Below are 17699 nucleotides of genomic sequence, written 5' to 3' on the forward strand. Positions count from 1 at the left end.
ATAATTCTTCCCTCTGACAATGAAATGCAAGGACCACAGCTCAACTTTTAGTTCTGAATTAGTATAAGTAAGACAGATTCTTACCGTGATCTTCTGAAGAGACTGGTGACCTAAAATGAGATAATAAGCATGATAAATCTTTTGTAAGTGACACTGATAATTATAGGTACAACAATGATCAAGAATAAGCTCATAGAAATTATACCCCCAAAATTCAGTTAAATAGAAATTCAGTATACTGGTAGATGGTGCAATTGATGTGTTGGTTGTATGGTATATTCTAATTAATAACTCCCAAAGCTTACCTGGATTGGTTGAGTGGTTGATGTTATTAAAATAGTCTATTAGCATGGTGTCATAAGACTGAAACAAACTTAAACTGTCTGGATTTATCACACCCAATAAAAGAACTCACAGACATGTGGTGATGGATGAAATCCTGTGAGGTCACTAGTGCTGAAGGCCAGGCCTCCATAGAAAATACCAGGGATGTAACTAAGCACTAGATTAAGTGTCTGTACGTAAAAAAGCAATCTACTTGGACAATAAAACAAGAGACAGAAGTAAGAGAAACGGCATGTGCCCTTATCAATACTGCTTTTCGCTTCCACTCACTGTGGAATTTAATGTTTCAGTGAGTATGACATAGACCCTCTACGTGTTGGCCTCATGTCTCTGAACCTGTGAGAGTCAGGATGAGGCAGGAGGGCAGCCATTGGGATCCCACAGAACTTCTACAAAGTGATAATGTCTGCATATCGTTTGAGGCTCAGGTCTAATTACAATATTAAGATACCAACGGATCATCATATCAACCCCTTTCACAAGAATGACCTTCTTTTCTTCCTCGGCTATTAATTGAGTTACTTTGAGCAACACAGACACAACTTTGTTGATGAATTCCCCTCAAGTTTGAAAGATACAGTCTTGACTACTGACTCATGCTTTTCTTGGGAGAAAGAGATGCATAATAGTGCATTCAGAGGTGTTAGAATTTTGAAGGGAGAGGCAAGAAACCAGGAGGGAGGGGTCCTCTCCTCTAAATGATGGGCCTGCTGGAGCCCATAGCAGGGAGATGACCAAAGGCAAATGCATGAGTTTGGTAGTAAAGCTACCAAACTTTATATAACTAATATTTATATGTAGTCATAATATAACTAATATTTATGTGACACGATGACAAGCATTGGGGCAAGAATGATTCAGTGGGTGCAGGGTGGTTGAAGGACGATTCTAGCTACTTTGGGATGCCCGATACCACTTTATCTACTGATCAGAAATATTTTTGTCCATTATGTGAACAAACAGTACAGTATAAAGACACAGGAATAATGGTGAGACAGCCTTGAACTTCCATTGGGTGGCAAAGTGAAATCATTTCAACCTTACAGGTCTCTTCAAGTAGACTTGTGTGTGAAAACTACAGAGTATCCCCAGATCTGGTGGAGAGAAAACTGGCAACTGAGTGGTGGACACGGGAGCAGAGGGAGAGAACCTGACATAATACTAAGTCATCACTGCGGTGTTGGCTGCTTGAGAAACACTGCTGGGCCTCCTCAGGTGGAGCTGATCTATCATCTCCCTGGAGTCCCCCTATTTCACACTTTCACACACCAGCCTTCCCAATAGGTTGTGAGCTTCTTGGAAACTAGGACCATGTCTTACTTAGAACATAGTGGGTCCCGGATTAAAATGTATTAAATTGCATTAATTTCAGCACCACACACTAGAGTTCGGACTCAGACACACTCTGGAGCTCCTCAGAAATCACCACGTCACCTTAAAACCACCTTTGAGTTTGCCAGCTCCTAGGTCAGCTGTGAGGGAAGGGTCTAGGGAATGACCTGAAGCTCCAAATTAGTGACAGCGTGGGCACTCTCAGAGCCAAAAGACATCCTGTGCCCCCTGCAACAGAGATGACCACCATCAAACAAAGGGGCAGAGGGAGCTGAACAGAGGTGCAATGGGATTGACATACACACACGACTACATTTAAGATAGATAGCCAACAAGGACCTACTGTACAGCACAGGAAACTCAATATTCTGTAATAACCTAAATGGGAAAAGAATTTGAAAAGAACAGATACATGTATAGGTATAAATGGATCACTTTGCTGTATGCCTGAAACTAAGACAACATTGTTTATCAGCTCAACTCCAATATAAAATTTAAAAAAAAGAAATTAGAGAATTTTTTAAGTTGCAGAGGGCATGAAAAAAGAGTCAGCAACAAGGAAACATCTTCACTCCTGGTGTTTTCTGACAGGAAGGAAGCAAAGCATGTCTTGGATGTTTTGCAATTAATTTCTCACAGAGCTATAGGAATAAAGGAAAATCCATACCAATGGACCACTAAATGTCTCAGGTGGAAGGCCAGTGAGGGTTTTTGCTGCCTCTCTGTAAAAGCAAAGCACTAATATTAAATCTGAAAAATTCCAGATGGCTCTTGAGAGCCCCAAGGGGATGCCTTCTGCAGTATGTCCAGGCAGTGGGGAAGAACTATTGATTTCAGACTGTTTTCTAAGGATTAGTCATGTTGAGTTTCTGTGCTGAATGTCTCCCACACGCCTGGGTTTGTGGAATTTTAAGACATATGGAGTATTTCAATCCTCACTCAGTATTTCACCTTTCACTGGAGCGAGTCACTAAATTATTCCACTGAGACATGCACATCATCCATTATTGCTGGAAATGGGCATAAAAAGTTTTCTGGAACTTAGCTCAGGAGAGGAGAAATATCATGAAATCAGCAGTGTAAGTTATTTTTACAACAGAGAGGTTGAATCCCTGGAAGAGATAATGTTCCTTAACCTGACAACAAAGGAAGGAAAGAAAGCTCACTGCTTATTCCTCCCACTGCACCTGAAAGACTTGTGGCTTTGTCCCAGCCTGTTCATTTCTCCTCCACATACACTTTATCTTGGAGAACCTATCTGCTCTCACAATGCAGACTATTACTTCACTAGCACTCAAATAGCTCCAGGATTTAGAGTTTTCCTCCTCACTTCTTTCCTCATCCCTAGTCTTTTATTATGGGCTACAGGATATTTATACTTGATTTTGCTTTGTTTTATTGATTTTGGTATGGTTTTACATTTTTATTTACATTCATTCAAATTCAGCAAAGACACGAAAACAAAAACTCAAGACCCGCATTTAAAAATCTCTCTCCTATTTTATTGACCCTGAATAATTATTATTCAGATTTGAATCTTTCCCTTTACGTTGATTCAAACCTGAATAATAATTATTACTTGAGACCCTTTTAAGTACCAGGCACCGTGCCAAGTGATGTGGATCAAAAAAGAAACAAGATATCAATTTCAAGGAACTCATAATCTCGTGAAGGAGGAAAATATGTAAACAAGTGATTATAGTATAATGAAAAAATGCAATAATCAAAACGTGTATGAGTAAAGGGGTAGCACAGAAGAGAGGGTGACCAATTCTCTTCCAAAAAAAGTAAAAGGTGGCTTCAAAAAGCAAGAACCATCTGAGCTGGGCTTTGAAGGATAAGTAGAAGCCTATTAAGTACGAAAAAAAGAACTCCAGGTGGTGGCAACAGGCATATGAAATAGGGGTAGAGATAGGAAATTTCATAACATGTTATCAGATATACAAGCAACTCAGTGTTGCTCAAATGTAAAGGAGTCATAAACATCAGGACTAAAGACAGAGGAGGGAGGGGCATTTCATGTAGGAGCTGAAGGGCCAGTTTGAAGTGCTTGTCATTTACCTTCTAAGCCACACAGAGCAAAGTTCTGAAGCAGAGAAGTCACACATTCTCACCTGTGCTTTTGCTCGGGCAGCTGTAGCGAGCAGACTACAAAACAGCAAGAATAAAGGCAGAAGACAAGCTACAGACTAGTGTCGCAAAACTGCCCCGTTAGTATCTCCGCTCTTCAATCCTTTTTGAAATTCATGGAAAATAACAGGGAGAATAAGAAACAGAAAAGGAAGTATCATCTTTGGCTAAACTAGAAGATGTCCCTAAACTGAAATTATTATATATGAAGAAGAGCAGCTAAAGTATAGTAAAATTGGACCAAGTTTCAGGGAGACAGAGTGTTTCAACCTTAACTGAAGAGACATGAGCTACATCACGGACCACAAAACCTATGGCAGAAAGCCCTCCGCTCTGAGCCATTCAGTAGCAGAATCAAACCCTGGAGGAGAGAGCTGCTAAGAAAGAGTCTGAAGACAAAAGATTCAAAGTCAAGCTTCCGGAAGCACACCAACCCACTATCCCTAATTATCCATCCAAACTAGCGGTTCCAAAAAGAACTCACCCAATACAAATATGAGTAATGAACAAAAAGGAACCATCATGACATCTACACAAAAACACCCAGAGAAGAGAGCAGGACAAGGATCTTCCGAAAAACAAAACTCAGGCTGAGAACATCCTAAAAAGATGATGGCACAAAGCAGGTAAAAACTGTTAACAGGGGGCTTCCCTGGTGGCGCAGTGGTTGAGAGTCTGCCTGCCGATGCAGGGGACGTGGGTTCGTGCCCCGGTCTGGGAAGATCCCACATGCCGCGGAGCGGCTGGGCCTGTGAGCCATGGCCGCTGAGCCTGCACGTGCGGAGCCTGTGCTCCGCAACGGGAGAGGCCACAACAGTGAGAGGCCCGTGTACCACAAAAAAACAAAACAAAACAAAACTGTTAACAAATCTCCATGAAATGGATAAATGGAATAAGGAAAGGAAGGGAAGAAGGAAGAAAACAAGGGAGGGAAACAGAGTCTCTGTGAACAGAAACTTAAAGAAGAAACACAACGGTCAAAAAAATAGCTAAAAGACTACAGCGGAGGAAAACAGCAAAGGTTTGCCCAGATCTCTGAACTATTAAGTTATAGAAAAAGCCGCGGGCTTTCCCACAGTGTCACCACTGCAGTGGGAAAAAAGGGATTAAGGGGAAGTGGGTAACAATTAAAACTATATTAAGTAAGAATCCATTCACTTATTCATCACTTCAAATATCTGCTTTGTGGAAGTGTTTTGCTTTTTAACCACTTTGATTTACTTTTCCATAATTTTAATTGGAACACTTGCTAGTGAAAGTCCCCTTCCCAATGTTAACCCTGCTTAATTGAATATCCATACTTTTCTTTCCTTTTAAATGAAGGCAAGACTTCCCCAGCTAGGGTACACATGGGAACTGGAAAATAAGGGAAGCCTCAGGAAAATAAGACACCATTTTTAGATGGGGAATTATAAAATTTAACTGGTAAAATATTATTTTTATGCTGAAACAGGCACAGCCATATTATGGATCCCAAAGCAAAAGTTGCTTGAATTCTTAAAGCAATAAAGTTAAAAAAAAAAAATCTGTGTTTGAGACAGTCAGCTTCAGGAATGTCTCCAAGGTCCCCAAGGGGATGAGTTTGTTCTCCTCTGTTCCCAAGGAAAAGACAGAAAATACGAAATTATCCACTTAAATACAGCTATAACATCCTGGAATGAATTATTTTATAAGATTAATGTACGCAGATATCAAGAATCTGAGGGAATGAGACATAGAGTACATATCAGCTGCGGCTGCTGTACTGGACAGCACTGCTTCTAGACCCTGTCATCACTAAGACACAAGGAATGTCTAAGAAACACAAAAACGGTTGTGTAGATTGCCTTCCATCAGCATGTTTCCCTTCAAACCCTCTAATCTTTCCAGTAGATCAATCACAAGGCTGAAGGACACTGAAAAATGTGCCCAGGGTTCTACCAGTAATGTCATAACAATAAGAGCACAAGAGTGTCCTAGTTAGGATAGTGAAAGTCTTTAAGAAATATTGCACTACTTGTGATGTTTTACTGTTTTCAATCAATAAACCTAGAATGGAGATGATGGGCATCATGACTAGTTCAGCCTTTATGAGGTGAAGAAATGCTTTGCAATACATTTTAGATACGGGCGTTTTCTTGGCAGCCTCCATGAAGTCTCCAAGCTCTTCCCAACACAATACCTTCTTTAAAAAAATTAATTTTTATTGGAGTACAATGTTGTGTTAGTTTTTACTGTAGAGCAAAGTGAATCAGCTATACGTATACATATATCCCCTCTTTTCTGGATTTCCTTCACATTGAGGTCACCACAGAGCACTGAGTAGAGTTCCCTGAGCTCTACAGTAGGTTCTCATTAGTATCTATTTTATACATAGTATCAATAGTGTATCTATGTCAATCCCCGTCTCCCAATTCATCCCACCCACCCCTTTCCCCCCCTTGGTGTCCATATATTTGTTCTCTACCTCTGTGTCTCTATTTCTGCTTTGCAAATAAGATCGCCTATACCATTTTTCTAGATTCCACATACGTGCGTTAATATACGATATTTGTTTTTCTCCCTCTGACTTACTTCACTCTGTATGACAGTCTCTAGGTCCATCCACATCTCTCTTTTTTTATTTGAGTAATACTGTCCTGACTTCACTTTTCTTAAGCCTCTATAAAATATATATATTTTTTCATCTCATGGCTTTAATTCAATAGCATCCATGGCTTTCCTACTTGCCCTTCCTTGGACTATCTGTATAATTCCCTCCCTTGGAGAGAGAGAGGTCAATAGACTATCCATTTTACATATTCTTTCCTAAAAATAGATTAGGTGAATACTGGGGACCCACCTATATGGGTCTGTTACTTTTTGGAGAGAATCACCCACAAATGAATGTTAATCTCCTTCCCCAGTGTCCCCAACACATATACCCTCCACTGAGATTTTCTAAACCACCTCCTGGTGGGGAGTTGGCAACCAAAGGGGCCACCACATAGAAGTGAGCTTGGAATAAAAACATAGGACAGGTGTAAGAGGCATCTGAATAGGCACAAAAGCAGAGATTCATATTCTGAAAATACTTAGCCACGGTTTATTTCTATAAGACTGTGGATGGGGGAGGGAGCTCGGAGATATTCATACCAACCCACAGGCCTGGCTGGAGGAACCAAGGCCCTTCATTTCCTGGTTACCATCATGCAATTAAAAGAGAAAACGCAGGAGGAATGGCAGGGTGGTCTAGAAGCTGTGCTACCTCTAGACTCCGCCTGGCACACTGCAAATAAACCATCCTCAGCTGCGCAGTCCTCGTGAACAAGGCAGTCCATAACCACACACTGAAAGCAACTCTCTCTACATATATTTCACCAATTTTCCTTGTCATGCCTAACATTCCTCTTTACCCTCTAGTTGTTTTTCTTGTTTGTTTGGCTTTTTTGTGGTACGCAGGCCTCTCACTGTTGTGGCCTCTCCCGTTGTGGAGCACAGGCTCTGGATGCACAGGCTCAGTGGCCATGGCTCACGGGCCCAGCCGCTCCACAGCATGTGGGATCCTCCCGGACCGGGGCACGAACCCGTGTCCCCTGCATCGGCAGGCGGACTCTCAACCACTGCGCCACCAGGGAAGCCCTACCCTCTAGTTTTTCGGATGAGGACCACATCAAAAACACTACTTTCTATAAGCACAGGGTGGATCATCCAACGTACTCAGGAAGAGAAAGAGAAGTATCTGGTTTCTAGCTTTATATCAACTGTGAATGTTGTTTCCCTCTCTCCTTTGTCATTCTACTTTCATTTCTTCTTCCCTCTCCTGACCACAGCCCTGAAAGTTCCCTGGGCTCATCTCATCCACCTTTCTTACACTTTGGTGAAAGCCAGTATCTCTGTACACACATCCTCCCATCATGTGCTGATGCACCTGCTCCTACTGAAGAAAATCAAGAACATTCAGGCCTGGGCAAAGTTCCCCAGGTTGGACTCTGTTTCCTGCCTGGACCATTATTTCTAGTTGTCTGTTAACAAACTCTTGAGTAATGTCTCAAGTGGAAACTGATTTCCCAGCTGGACATCCCTTCCAGGCACATTTCAAGGGTCCACACACCACTGCTGAAGAAACACCATCTTTGTTTTGCTTCTGTTTTACCTTGAACGGATGAAGCTACAGAAATTCAATTTATTTCCTGAAACTGTTGATGGACAAAGGACTTCCATTTAAGTCAAGCCAGCCAAGGGATGATTTAACATGGTCTCAAAGCATGGCTGTAGGTAATCATCTCTGGGCAACAGGCTTCTCCCTTGAGCTTCCCTCAAGGATATGCATTGCCTAAGGACTGCTATGCCCAACCTATGACATCATTTTGAGGGCTTGAGGGAGCAACAGTGAGATCATAGATCTAGCTGACATCTTCACCACCATCACTCCAGGCCCTAAGCATCTTTAACTAGATAAAATAGAACCAGAAATCCCTTAGCACTGAGAACCTCCATCAACTATACAATCCTCTCTGTTTGCTTTTCCTCCCTCTATTATGAATATTGCTATTAAGACAACAAACAAAGCACATACAGTAAGAGAGCGGGCGAGAATGAGAGCAAAAGAGATGAAAGGTACAGCAACCACACAAAGTGGCATTGAAATGAGAGAAAGACAAACACATTCTCTATTCAAGTGGTCACAAACCCATTCAGGGATTGCCAAACAGCCTCAAAGGTAACATTCACCACCAACAGAAGGGAGGGTTGTGCAAAGAGGAAAGAGAGAGATGGGTATTTGTATGGAGGTAGGGAAATAAGTTCCAGAACTCAAATAATAGAGGCTGCTTGGGGAGTTCTTCATTTGATGTAAATTTCCTCTAATTCTGTTCATGCTCATAATTTCCTATTAAGACTCTCCTATCCAAATATACACCCGATGATCCCAACGTGAGCTGTACTTGAAATATCCTTTTTAATAAGTTCCTGTGTTTAGTTATATTTGGTGTTTTGCAGACAGCACTGTTTTACCCCCTAGCCTGTACGATTCAATTTCTTCTATACACCCTCCTTAATCAGTCTGCGGCGTGAGGAAGAAACTCCTAACGCCCTCTGAGCTTGAAATTTTACTGCCACCTACTACTCATCCCTAAGAACTGCAACAGAATGAGGGGAAGGAGTTTCTTTGAAATGCATGGTTAGAGATGAGGAGAAACGGACAAAAGTGGGAGTCGGCTACAAGAAGAAAGAGATTTTTTAAAAAGAGAGATGACCTGGAAGAACTTAATACAGACCAAGTTCATTAAACATGAAAAGCTGACCATCACACTTTTTATTATGTAAAATATGAACACTCCGGGGAAATATTTTAACCGTTTGAAGATGTAAACACAAACAAACAAAAATTGCGCATCAGGCATCGTACAGTCATGCAGGGAAGACACAGATGTAATAGTTCCTGTTGCCCATTGGTCTTTGCAATGCAGTTGCCTAATTTCTAAAAAGGGATTAAAGGAATGGAAAAGGCATGTTCTTCTAAACTCTGATCAAGGAAGATACACCTGCAGAGAGGGAATATCTTTTAGAAAGGGCTGCCGGCTTTAGGCTAATGACTCTGGGAGCACTGGCCAACAACTGCCGTTGAGACGCAATCCATCTGGAGTTTTGAAAGTGTGGACTTTTTTTTTTTTTTTAAAGCGTAAGTCGAAACAGGAAGCTCTAAATTGTGAGGGCAAATCACATGAGTGCCACGTTCGGTATGAACACAAGAAACTTATACAGAATACCATCTCACATATCACATGATTCAGGATAGGCAATATCGACCTTGTGGAGCCAAGGCAACTGAGCAAGGGCTTACCCGCGGTTAATTACTTTTATGAAATGCAATACGGATTTTTGAATCCAGCATTGGAAAATGGAAGAGAAAACAGGCAGATGTGGGAGCTGCTTTGGCACTTCTCCTGAAGATAACTATAATATATTCCAGAGGTTTTCCTATCAAAATCTCCTCCCACCTAACCCACTTCTCAGAAGAGGGAATTCATGTTCAAAACACTGGCATGGGAAACAAAATCTCAAACAAAGTCTCTCTCTCTCTGCCCAACTCTTCTGTGTCCAAGGAAGGTGCAGTTTCTAAGTGAGATATTATAAACAACCCAAAACAGGAAAGGAGCTCTAAGAGAAAACGGTCAATTGATGCAAATAAGTCTGGTCCAAGAAGTGAAAACGGGCTCCACAGACTCCTTGAGAACAACTCAGTTAATCCAATGTTTGAATATTAAGCACCCCTACACGCTTAACCTGTGACTGATACTGAACTTAGAACATTCGCACTTAGAAATCTCCCACTTTCAAGGAGATTCCAAGGGGGCTATTGGGTGAGGCTACCATTAAAGAGAGCACTGGAGAAAGTCGTAAAGTAATGTCTGTTGTTGTAGTTGCTCTTATGCTTGGTGATCAGCTCAAGAGCCAGAAAAGTTAGGAAAAGGGAAAACGTGGTCCCCATTTCCCTGAATTCCAAGCAAGTAGCTTCTCTACATTGTAGAGCTATTCCTTACCCTAGTCTCTTCGGGGTTGTGGGCTCAGAGGTCCCCAGAGTTTTCCGAGAGAAGTTCCACTCTGTACAACCTCCCATTTCCAAGAGCGATAAACGCACCCCCTTCACCTCCCTGACCCCACTCCTGAGCACACCAGGCGATAACTGGTCAATATGTCTCCAACCTGAGACTCACAGGCAAATACTTTTGGAAGGATTTCACATAATTATCCTTCACCCTTTAAATCAATTTAATCAAATGATTCACACTGAGACTGACACACTGAGAAAACAAGAGGTTTGGTGGGAGTTTGAGAAAGAAGCAAAAGGATGGACGGGTTATTTTGGAAGGTGAGTGGTTAGAGAGGCTGTCAGGAGACAGCTGACACCTTGAGACAGACCTCCGAACACTGAATGCACTGGGCTCTGAGGAAGTGGGGCGAATGGGACGAGGAACAGAGGGGCAGGACACAGAGGCTCACTTGCTGTCCCCAGCGCTGTCTCACTGGTGTTCCCTGAAGGCCCGGTCCTCTCTGCAGAGGTCGGGAGGTGGGAAAGAGGGAGCTAGGAGCGAGCTGATTTCTCAGTGACCTTCTGAGGAGATGAGGGCAGCCTTTGAAGGGTTAGTCCCAGGACCAGTGTTGGAGAGAGGACTGACATGCAGAAATATTTCATGTCACAGGTAGATGCACCAAAGCCATATTTAGGAGAAACTACAGCCTCTTCTCTGATTGTTAGAGCGAGAAACAAATATTTAGCTCAGATCTTGACGGGCACCCTTATAAAGTGGCAATCTGTGGGAAAGAGAAGTTGCCTCCCACCTTCCCTTCCATTGCCAAAACCTGCCATGGAAGCCCAGTGATGGGGCATGTGTCGAGGACCATGGTCCACAGGGTGGCATCCTCTAAAAGTGACATGACAGGACACTTAACTTTGCATATTTGCCCCTTCTTGGAAAGGAAGGAAAATCATTGTTGGAGCCCTCAGAAGCTGTGGGCACTTTCCTGATGGCAGGGACATTTGCCAGCATTCCCAGGGGATGGTTCTTATCACTCTTGAAATTTTAATCCTGTTGTTTAAAAAAACTGGGCCCTTAAGGAGAGGCGTGGCCTCATTTTGTAGAACTAACATTCCCTGCATCTACGCCAACGTTTTCTAGCTTGAATCCCGTCCAACATACCCTACATCCCTATTTTCCAAACTGATGAGATTTCAATGTCAAGTCCTCAAGGAAGATCCAGCCACTGTTTCAAGGAAGAGAGGACTGACCGCGCAAAAATGGGTTGTACTGTGACCCTGCAGCAGCACAGGGCTGCTCCCAGGGGACACACGACAGAAGAATAAGAGGGGTTCTCTTGTGTGTCCAAGCCTCCACTTGTAGCACAGCCACTGAAAACAAGACAAAAAAATTCCCGTTCCTATACTGGCATAACAATACTCACTCTAACTTCCCCAGTGCAGAGGGAGATGGAGTTATTTCCCCCATTTTAGAATGGTGCTTAAGTGATTTTGTTACAAAAGACTCCTGTTACTTCTGACCTGCTTTCCTTAATGCCCTAAGGCAGAGCGCGTTGTTGGAAGGAAATAGAAATCTCTTCTGTTTTGTTTTTAAAGAAGACTCAATAATTTCCTAAGAGGCCCTTTCCACTGCTCTCTACCTATTAGGAAACTCAGGAAAAGTGCTTTTCTACACAAATTGCCTCCATACTTCCTAATGCTCTGGCTTTGCCTTGTCTCCTTTAGTTGGAAATCTGAGAATTCTGTTCCATCCACAAAATTTTGATGGTTTATGGTTCCCCACATACCAAGTTTCTTCCCCTCCATCCAAAGAACATCCAAAACCTCTTCAAGAACTAAACTTCACTAACACAACCAAAATAATCCAGAGATACATGGGAGACACGCTAACATCTCACTGCATAGGCTTCTAGAAACAATTTTTCCTCCCTCCTCCCCTCCCCCCACCACTGTGCTCATCAACAGGGCACCTACAACTGCTAATACCCACCAGAGTTACCTTTTACTTGCTCACTTGTAAAATAGCAAGGGTTCCCTGAGTCAGGGATTCAGTGCAGCTTTATTATTTTAATATGTTAATTCCCTGGATCAAATTGAAGAGCAATTATAGAAAGAACTGAGCAAAATTTCTTATTAATTATTTTGCCCACGTAAAGGGACATAGTATCATTATGTGCTTGGCTAGAGAGGACAATGACTGGAGGTAAGTTAGGGAAAAAAGAAGAAAGGAAGATACATGTCAGCTAAATGGCAGTTTTTCCAGCTTGAGTGATTAGCCAGGGAGAGCAAGGTCCCTTCAGTCATGCAAGGGACCGTCTCTATCCTGAGAGCACTGATTTCATCTCTACGATATATTCCAGCAAAACCTGTTTCCCACTAAGAGGATTAATTTTCTCCGTCTTATCTGATTGTGATGCTCGAAGGATATTTCCACAACCAAAATCACGGCCCAATAGTCTGTCTTCCTGTTGAGAACCTGGAGCTTCGACAATAAGCGCAATTAACCTTTTTTTTTTAGAGTCAGGCCATCACCTAACATTCCAAGAAGAAGCTGGGCGAAGGAAATAGCTGGAGACAAGAGAGGCATGAAGCTATTACTCCTATGTTCAGTCCAGAACTTCTGAGTTTTGGGAAGAGGTGAATTTCAGGGCTATCTTCTTGATAGGATGGTTCAGAATTATAGATTATACTAAAAAAGGTCAATTTTTCACTTTAAAATATTGTTAGGTGTTTTGAATATCCCTAAATAACTTGCCAGGTTGTACAAACATCCTTAAATACACATTAGGTAGAGTGATGTGCAACTGTCATGGAGTATTGAATTATTTGAGAGGTATTTCTGGTGATATAATGATGAAAAGCAGATACCTGTTCATGGGCAAAAGTTGAAGAAAATAAGCATAGAGCCCTTAAAAAGCCTCTTTTTTTCTTAGTGGCTTGTGTTTTCATTAATTCTTTAAATATTCATCCTTTTCATATAAAAATAAAAAAGTAAAATCTGGAGAAAGCAGCAAATTCTCTTTCCTCTTGTTTCCAGAACACTCTATGCATATATCCATTATAGCACTTATCAGAGGGAACTATAATAATTGGTTTATTATTTCCCCTCTGAATATAAGCTCTTCAAAGACAATAATTTCTCATTTAGTTTTACATCGTCAATGCCTAGGTATATGTATTGCTTCTACCTAGAAGGTGCGGAATACATATTTTCTCAATAAATTAATGACTAAATGAATGGCTCAACCCATTTCTTAGATTCTAGTGAAGTCATAAATCAGACCAGATACATTATAGTTCAATTTTTTATAACTCTGTCTCTTGTTAGAGAGAGAAATGCTCCACTGATCATAAAAATCCATCAACCTTGCTTAAGCTAAGCAGGTAACAGATACCTGAGTATACAGGTGTCTGGATTGAATGTCTGCCTTTGGTGGTTCCCTACACTGTCTCCCCAGTGTCTTAATCCAGTGGCAAGATCTTTTATTTTTACCTGTGTGACCTTCACCTTAGCTCTTCTAGGCTCAGGACTTAGAGATACTAAGAACATGTGCATTTTTTCCTTTTCTTTTTCTTTTGGGGGTTTTGCACAAACCACAAAACATAAGAACTAGAAAAGATTATTTTTATTCATAAACTAAACAATACCTTGCAGTCCCTTTACCTGTTTTCCCTTAACCCAGAGGTTCAGAGATAAGTCTGTCCTTTCCTCAAAGAGGACTTGAAAAGAATATACTAGAGTTTTCACTCAGTGCCTATGTTTTTTTTTTATCTCATAGATCATGAAGTTGGGAAAACTCTTCCTTTGGAATCAGATTCTGTCTGCTAAAATTTTAGTTAATTACTTCCTTATGAATCTCCTGCCCAAATGAAATATAGTCCTGTTATGAATTGTGGTGGTTCAATTAATGATGAGAGCGAATGTGTTTCCAGAAACATGTTATTTTAGTAGCACTTTCTTAGACACTGAAAACCTTTAAAGACAAATTCCTTATGGTCCTAGCAGTAACAGTGTGAGTCAACTACTTCTCTCCAATTTATTTCAAAATTTTTTCTTAAAGATTGTTTCTGGGGCTTCCCTGGTGGCGCAGTGGTTAAGAATCCACCTTCCAATGCAGGGCACATGGGTTCAAGCCCTGGTCTGGGAAGATCCCACATGCCGCGGAGCATCTAAGCCCATGTGCCACAACTACTGAGCCTGTGCTCTAGAGCCTCCGAGCCACAACTACTGAGCTTGCATGCCACAATTACTGAAACCCATGTGCCTAGAGCCTGTGCTCTGCAACAAGAGAAGCCACTGCAATAAGAAGCCCCTGCATTACAACGAAGAATGGCCCCGCTCACCGCAACTAGAGAAAGCCCGTGTGCAGCAACAAAGACCCAATGCAGTCAAAAATAAATAAATAAATTTATTTAAAAAAATATTGTTGGGCTTCCCTGGTGGCGCAGTGGTTGGGAGTCTGCCTGCCGATGCAGGGGACATGGGTTCGTGCCCTGGTCTGGGAAGATCCCACATGCCGCGGAGCATCTAAGCCCATGTGCCACAACTACTGAGCCTGTGCTCTAGAGCCTCCGAGCCACAACTACTGAGCTTGCATGCCACAATTACTGAAACCCATGTGCCTAGAGCCTGTGCTCTGCAACAAGAGAAGCCACTGCAATAAGAAGCCCCTGCACTACAACGAAGAATGGCCCCGCTCACCGCAACTAGAGAAAGCCCGTGTGCAGCAACAAAGACCCAATACAGTCAAAAATAAATAAATAAATTTATTTAAAAAAATATTGTTGGGCTTCCCTGGTGGCGCAGTGGTTGGGAGTCTGCCTGCCGATGCAGGGGACATGGGTTCGTGCCCTGGTCTGGGAAGATCCCACATGCCGCGGAGCGGCTGGGCCCGTGAGCCGGGCCCGCTGAGCCTGCACGTCTGGAGCCTGTGCTCCGCAACGGGAGGGGCCGCAGTGGTGAGAGGCCCGCGCACCGCAAAAAAAAAAAAAAAAAAAAAATATTGTTTTTATTGTGTTCATAGGATTTGAAGATCCTATATGTGTTGTATATCCTTCTTTGGAATTGTAGTCTCCCCTAGAGGACCTGTGTATAAGTAGACAGTACACACATACACATACACACACACAGACATGGAAATAGCTACATATATTAGAATCAGGCCATCACCTAAAGTTCCAAAAAAGAAACTGGGTAAAGGAAATAGGTGAAGACAAGGGAAAAATGAAGCTATTACAGATACATACATATATATATATATATATATATATATATATATATATATATATATATATATATATATATATATATATATATATTATACATATGTATGTATGTATCCATGAGTTCCAAATCCTGAGTCAACCAATCACGGATCGTGTACTAAGTTTATGATCCACAGTTGGTTGAATTTGCAGATGTGGATCTGCTAATACAGAGGTCTGACTATGGGACTCGAGCATCCATTGATTTTGGTCCTGGAACCGATTCCCCACAGATACCAAGGGATGACTCTATAAATCTTTCTTTAAAACTTGTAATGTATCTAAATGGAATTTTAATATAAATGTAACCAGTGCCAGTAATAACAGAAATCTACTTCATTCTGTTTGTTCATTCTGTCTGCTCTCCCTGAAGTAGGAGGGAGGCTGATGAATCTTAGAAGCTAAAGTTAAAACTATGAGAAAACCCTGAGGAGCCCTGCTCCCCTCTCCGGGAGACTGTGGGGGTAGGTTGGGTCAGTTAGAGTTTAGAGGGGAAAGGTCTCTTGAGCAGATGCTGACTGGGTGCCATGGAGGAAGAATGAGCTGGGAAAGCACTGGAGTTGCATTCCTTTTTATCTCCTGTATTTTAAAATTAACCTTCTCAGAATTTTGTCTCTTATTTACCTTTCGAAAGAACCAATTTTTAAAAATTTTATTCTCGGTTAATCATTTATTTTGTCTGTTTTATTCCCCTTGTCATTGATTTCTATCTTTATTATTTCTCTTCACTCTTGTTTCTTTGTTCTCTACTCTGAGTCTTTTTCCAGTTTATCAAATTGAATGCTTTATTTGTATGGAATCATTTTTCTCTTGAAAATGATTTAGAGTCATAAATCATTCTGTGAATACCACTTCTGTTATTTCCTGCAAATTCTGATAAACAGTATTTTCAGTTCTAAGAATTTAAAATTTCCCTTTTGATTTTTTTATAGAATTATTTAGCCTGGTGAACAAGATGTTAAAATTGAACTTTTACTATCTCCAAGTTGACTGGGGCTTTAAGGCTGAAAGCAATAGATGCCAGTTGTACCTAGAATATTACAATAATTCTTCAGGTCCCTTCACATACTGATTCTTAAATATTCCTAATGGGAAAGTAAATTGTGCAACATGGACCAAAGTTGAAACTGTATACGGACTTCCCTGGTGGTCTGGTGGTAAAGAATCCACCTTCTTGGGACTTCCCGTTGGCAGTGGTTAAGAATCCACCTGCCAGTGCAGGGGACACGGGTTCAAGCCCTGGTCCAGGAAGATCCTACATGCCCCAGAGCAACTAAGCCCATGAGCCACAACTACTGAGCCTGCGCTCTAGAGCCCACGAGACACAACTACTGAGCCCTTGCACCACAACTACTGAAGCCCGTGTGCCTAGAGCCCATGCTCCGCAACAAGAGAAGCCACCACAATGAGAAGCCTGCACAATGAAATGAAGAGTAGCCCCTGTTCGCCGCAATTAGAGAAAGCCCGCGCGCAGCAATGAAGACCCAAGGCAGCCAAACATAAATAAATAAATAAATATATTAAAAAAAAAAAAAAAGATTCCACCTTCCAATGCAGAGGACATGGGTTGGATCCCTGGTTGGGGAACTAAGATCCCACATGCCACAGGGCAACTGAGCCCGCACCACAACCACTGAGCTTGCGTGCCTCAACTAGAGCCCACGTGCCACAAAACTACAAGGCACATGTGCTCTGAAACCCACGCACCACAACTACAGAGAGAGAAAACCCACATGCCACAACTAGAGAGAAGCCTGCATGCCACAACTGCAGGGCCCACGCGCCCTGGAGCCCGCGGCACCACCACTAGAGAGAAGCCCACGCACCTCAATGAAGAACCCGGGCACAGAAACAAAAATAGATCCCACGACCTCAACGAAGATCCTGCAGCCGCAACTAAGACCCGATGCAGCCAAAAATAAATAAGTAAATAAAATTTTTTTTAAATGTTGAAACTGTATATACACTCTACGACACAGGTGGACACACGCAAAATGTTCATTGTATTTTTAAATAATAAAATATTAGAAATCAATATCTAAATGGAGGAATAAGTCATGGCATATTTGTATAACACAATATTCTATACCAAATTAAATGACTTAAAAGCTACATATATCAATGTAAC

General features: G+C 41.8%; 1 protein-coding gene across 2 annotated transcripts in view; it reads right to left on the reverse strand.

The window, feature by feature from the left end:
• DGKI (diacylglycerol kinase iota) overlaps positions 1–17699 on the reverse strand; it is a gene marked incomplete at its 5' end in the record, with an annotated part of 459522 nt that overhangs the window by 50591 nt on the left and 391232 nt on the right. For both annotated transcript variants that reach the window (XM_081244467.1, XM_081244466.1), the window contains one exon: positions 85–110. In XM_081244467.1, coding sequence (XP_081100593.1) covers positions 85–110 — 26 coding nt within the window. The remainder of the gene's footprint in view (positions 1–84; positions 111–17699) is intronic.

Source organism: Mesoplodon bidens, assembly GCF_964165515.1.
Source record: "Mesoplodon bidens genome assembly, chromosome: 9".
In the NCBI taxonomy this organism is placed as follows: domain Eukaryota; kingdom Metazoa; phylum Chordata; class Mammalia; order Artiodactyla; family Ziphiidae; genus Mesoplodon; species Mesoplodon bidens.